This window comes from Penaeus chinensis, chromosome 9 (assembly GCF_019202785.1).
Source record: "Penaeus chinensis breed Huanghai No. 1 chromosome 9, ASM1920278v2, whole genome shotgun sequence".
Taxonomy (NCBI): Eukaryota; Metazoa; Arthropoda; class Malacostraca; order Decapoda; family Penaeidae; genus Penaeus; species Penaeus chinensis.
Genome location: NC_061827.1, coordinates 40887121 through 40892120, shown reverse-complemented (window position 1 = coordinate 40892120; position 5000 = coordinate 40887121). Strand labels below are relative to the sequence as shown.

The window sequence follows — 5000 nt, the reverse complement described above, 5'->3', positions numbered from 1 at the left end:
TCAGCATAGCTTTCTTTAGGGGTTAAGGAACAACTGTATTCACTGCGACACATGTAGAAATGGTATGGATGAGAATTAATATCTTCATGATGCAAGAGATGTATTCGATGGTTTTGATTATATCTTGGTAAAAAATACAAGTATTTCTGATGAAGATAAAGTCAAAACCATCAAATACACCTCTTGTCTTATGATATTCATTCTCATGAACCGTATTCATGTTGACAAATATAGAAAAGGTGTGAATGAGAATGAATATCTTCACAATACAAGAGATGTATTTCGATTATATCTTTGTCAGAAATACATTTCTGATGGAGATATAATCGAAACTGGTCAAAAAACATCTCTTGTATTTTGGAGATATTCATTCTCATTCACACCTTTTCTACATTCATTCTCATTCATAACTTTTCTTTGGTTAAGGAACTTTGACGGCTGTGATCAGAAATTAAGGTTACCACAAATTATATCAGTTGTAAATAAAAAAAGATATTCATTTTATTTGTTTACAGTGAAAAATATCTGAATTTTGGTGTCTCAAGCATATTCCTAAGGTTTAAAAATAAACTTGTAAGATACTGTATATATTATGAACACTGACAAATAAAAAACAGTAGTATTCCCATATTATTTTCTTATCATTATATATTACATAATAATAACTACTGTATAACATCCCCCTTATGTATATTATTATTTTTACCTAGTAATCAGTTCAATCTTTATATCAACCTTACTAACCTAGCTATCATTAACCCTATACCAGCAGAGGATGGAGAAACCCACTCGACAATTTACAGTAAGTAAAAATGACAAGCCATAAAAAAAAATTGTTATTACTAGAGGAGTCACGCTGTACTTCTGTAACTTCCAAATCAAAATGATAAATCACCAGTAAAAAAAAAATTGGGAATAACATTGATTAACTCCTTTGGGGCGCACAAGTGACGTTGCTCAAGAGACAGAGATAAAGCCTATCCTGATAACTGTAATAATGCTGCCAAAAGGTGAGGTTTGGATGTTGCAGTGTCTCACATGGGAGTTAATTAACCCCTATGATCCAGATGACATGGCCATCACGTTATGAAGAAATATGGCTTGTGTGTGTGTGTGGGGGGGGGGGGGTGACGTGAATATGCCATCATGGTAAAATTTGGCTGAGGGCCTGGGTGGTGGGAACCATCAGTTATGTGAATTTTGGCTGAAGGCCAGGGTGAAGGGAAGTATTGGCCACGAGTGCACGAAGCTCTTGGACTGTGATTAGACGCAGTGGGCATTTAGGAAGGGGCTTTTGCATTATTTCTATTGATCAACAAGTGTGGAATGTCCCATCCGTGAGCCATGACTGGAAGAGTGCCAGCTCCAGGGAGAACAATATTTCTATGCTCAAGATCCTATCCCTGTGTGCCATGACTGGTGGCTCAGGTTGTATTACATTATTATTGCACTGAGTGCAATAATAATGTTGACAAATATAGAGGTAGGAAAATGGCAAGAAGGCTAAAAATGCTTATGAAGAAAAAGAGAAAATAACATTGCAAAGGGGAGGCATGGAGTCTTGTCACTGCACATGAGTGTTTGTGTGTGCCTGGGATACAAGCCCCACACCAGTCAGAGTGGCCACTCAAGTAGACGTAAGCCAAATGACAGTATTTTGGAATACGTGCGGGCAGTGACGCATCCAGGTCTAAGAGGTTAATGTTCATCATGAAACCCATTAGAAAAGGATAAATGCAATTATTATCAACTTAGTACGACTTCTGGCATTAATTAAGAAAGCAGTAGAGTTGACTTTAAGATATTTTTCATGTATAATATTTGTAGAGCATCTGCATATCTATTCATGCACCTGTATAAATGAAAAACTTCATGAATTCTGGAAGGGAAAATGAAGGACAGAAAAGAAAAAAAAATAAGGAAAAAGGAAAGAAAAAAAAAATATGAAAATGAATCAAAACAAAAAACAAAAAAATATATAAACATAATTACCTTATGATTCCCTCTTTTGATATGAAGCGTGTGGTGTTCTCTTTGTGCTTTGAGAAGTGGTTTGGCAAAAATCTCAAGGTGGTTCCTCGTTTTGCAGCTTCATTTCTAAGACTGTTTAGGAAGAAGGGGAGCTCTGGCTTGCCCTTTGTGTGTCTGGGCACGATGTATCTTCGCAGCGGGTGTCTCTGGTTATCTTCTAGCCTGTGGTCGATCTCTTCCAGAAATCTGAAATGATAATATGAATTAGCTCATGACATGTATTCAACATAATTTTTTACAACATACTTAGGAAGGAAGGAATATTTGTGGTGACATAATATTGATTTTTGTTTATATATCTTGTACTCTGACATTCATTTTCATCAATGCATTCTTCAATGGCAAGCAGCAATTATTTGTTATCTCTTTTACATAGCTTCTTTTACTATCACTTTCACTACTATTACTATAAAGTTGTAGCTATTGTTAAGTTAACATCATTATTATTACCTTTATCATTATTATCATGATCAGATTTGAAAAGTAGTCTAAGTATATTGATCTTTTCAGACTTAAAATCTGTCCTCCATCAATAAATTTGCAAACAGAAATAAACTTATGACTGTAACCGCTATGAAACTGATTCCAAAACTACTAGCAAAGCCCTCTGGTGACACTTGTCTCCAAATCAATACCATTACACAGAAAGTACTCCTGGAGAATGCTTTATTATAACACTCACAATTTTGTAAATATCTTCTAAGACTAGTAGAGCATATAGCACCACCAGTAGTTTTGGAGCCTACTCCTTGCCAGTTGTTATAATCATTATTTTCCAGAAGCTATACAAATTTTTAGATGGAGGATAACCAGCATGAATAAAAAATGGGGAAAATGCTATGCTCATTTTTATATTTTTTTGTGAAATGTTTCTACATATAGATGGCTCTGCTAGTACTTAGCCTTAACTGATTTCACCTTTCCTTGAATTGGCAGGGTGTATTTTTTACTAGTGCTTTGCATATCGATTGTGTTATTTTTATTATAAACATAATAATTACTATAATGTTATAAACATTAGTAATAGCAAAATAAGATAACATAAAATAGTTTTGTTAATTAAAGAAAAGGGTAAACCGGCGAGACAGGCAGTACTCGTCATTGGCTCATGGGTGACCTAGTACAATTGTAGCCATCTATGTGTTAAAACAATTAAACAAGTAAACTCACAGTGGGCATGGCATGGCATGCTTGTCAACAATGGATTAATTATCATCACAATTACTATTACTTCATATATTTTTGCCCCTGCTGTTGTTACTACTACATATTATCATTATAATTATAAATATCTGCATCATCAACATCATTATTTTCTCTTTGTGATGTTCTGCACATAAGTAAGAAAGTTATGCATTAATTACCCTCTGATGATGCTTCCTACAAACTTGAAACAGACTAAACTCCAAAGATAAATTATGAGACAAGAAGAATTAAAAGCCATAACTCATTAGGTTTATCTATGTTGTTTTTTCCTTCACTGGCTGCTTGCATTGTGATACAGTGCCATTTAGAAGCAATACTTACTGTAGGTAATGTCAAATAAAAAAAAATTAACAAGTTATTACCATTATTTCAGAAAATAATTTGTTTAAACTAAAGTAGAAATGTACATAAAACTATGCCTATATTTTTATTTCGTGAGAGTACAATAAAAGATAAATCAATGTTACTGTTTCCATGTTCCCTTATTTTACTCTGAATAATTAATCAGAGTAAAAAATATAATATTTATACAAAATTAACATGTGAAGTACTGCATAGCTATGAAGAGATGGTTGCAGCAATGTGCATTAATATGCAACTGCTATGGCTTAAAAAAAAAGAAGTTTTCTTGGAGCTTGTGACAAAACAGTTGATGGGCAATATCTGCAGCCACTTGATCACTTAAATTAACAACATTATCTTCCATTAGTAAATGTCATTTAGTATAAATTGTGTAACCTTTCAGATACATGCATCATATCTTAAGAATTAAAATCAAAAACTTAAATTACAAAAGAGTGACCTTCTATATAAAATGTATAAGGGTAATTCTTTACAGTACGGACACACTCACCAGAGTTGAAGTCCCTGATTCCACATGCCCCAAACTTTATTCTACAATCTAAACTGATGTCACTGAGGGGCTCTGATCCCCAACATCCCCTGCTAAACATTATCTTCACCTTAGTATGTACGGCAAGATAGAGCTGAAGCTCGAATACCAAGAGGATTTAGGCTTGGAGTGATGCTTTCCGCAATCTTTTCATTTATTTGTACTGTTACTGTTCATGTCTGCAGATTATCTCTTGGATAAAAAACTACAAATTTTTCTCCTCCACATGAAATATCTCAGCCTAGCGTGTCCATACCGTAAAGATGAACTAATTTGGGAGTCGTTCCCTCTGACCATCCCAAGCAACCACAAACCTGTAATCGCTGAGCAGAGTCAAGTTATTCATCTCGTCCTTAGGTACCATGAGCGTCTTATCCCTGACCCCAGAGCATCCTCCATCATCCTTTTTATGGCTCTTCACGCACGGCAGAGAACACGTCTTCACACCACACCTCGGGCACGTGTATTTCGCTGCTGTTTGGGCACACACGCAGCACATACCCAGCCTCACGGAGATCGTGCTGTCCTTTTCTTGAGCTTCTTTCTCTTGAGTTTCTGTCATCGTCCCTGCAAAAAATGGGTAAAACGTAAGATAAAATAAAATGGTTTGTAATATGGACTTCCTGATTTAGTTCTGATCTAATAAAACAAAACCAAACACGGACGGTGTTTCTTCTTATTTCTGCGAGATTTTCGTCTTATTCCTGCTTGGTAAAGGGATTTGGACGTTTAAATGTCTCTATTTCCTAGATTTTCTTACTTGTTTTTAATGGATTTCCTGGAGCTTCTTCCGAGACTCTGGTTTTGTTTTGGTTCCTTCGAGAGTTTTTTTTCGCATCCGACACAGTTTGACTATTATGATGAGTCAATA

At 35.1% G+C, this 5000-nt stretch overlaps 1 protein-coding gene across 2 annotated transcripts in view; it reads right to left on the bottom strand.

Annotated features, from left to right (window-relative positions):
• Positions 1 to 4963, bottom strand: part of LOC125028954 (box C/D snoRNA protein 1-like) — an 8230-nt gene extending 3267 nt beyond the window's left edge. Inside the window, exons 1-3 of one of the 2 annotated variants that reach the window (XM_047618604.1) lie at positions 4890 to 4963; positions 4444 to 4696; positions 1993 to 2217 (exon numbers count right to left, since the gene is read on the bottom strand). In XM_047618604.1, coding sequence (XP_047474560.1) covers positions 1993 to 2217; positions 4444 to 4691 — 473 coding nt within the window. In that variant the 5' untranslated portion in view covers positions 4692 to 4696; positions 4890 to 4963. Of the gene's footprint in view, positions 1 to 1992; positions 2218 to 4443; positions 4700 to 4889 lie in introns of both variants that reach the window. The other variant, XM_047618605.1, reaches the window with a different exon arrangement.
• Positions 4964 to 5000: the final 37 nt, after the last annotated feature.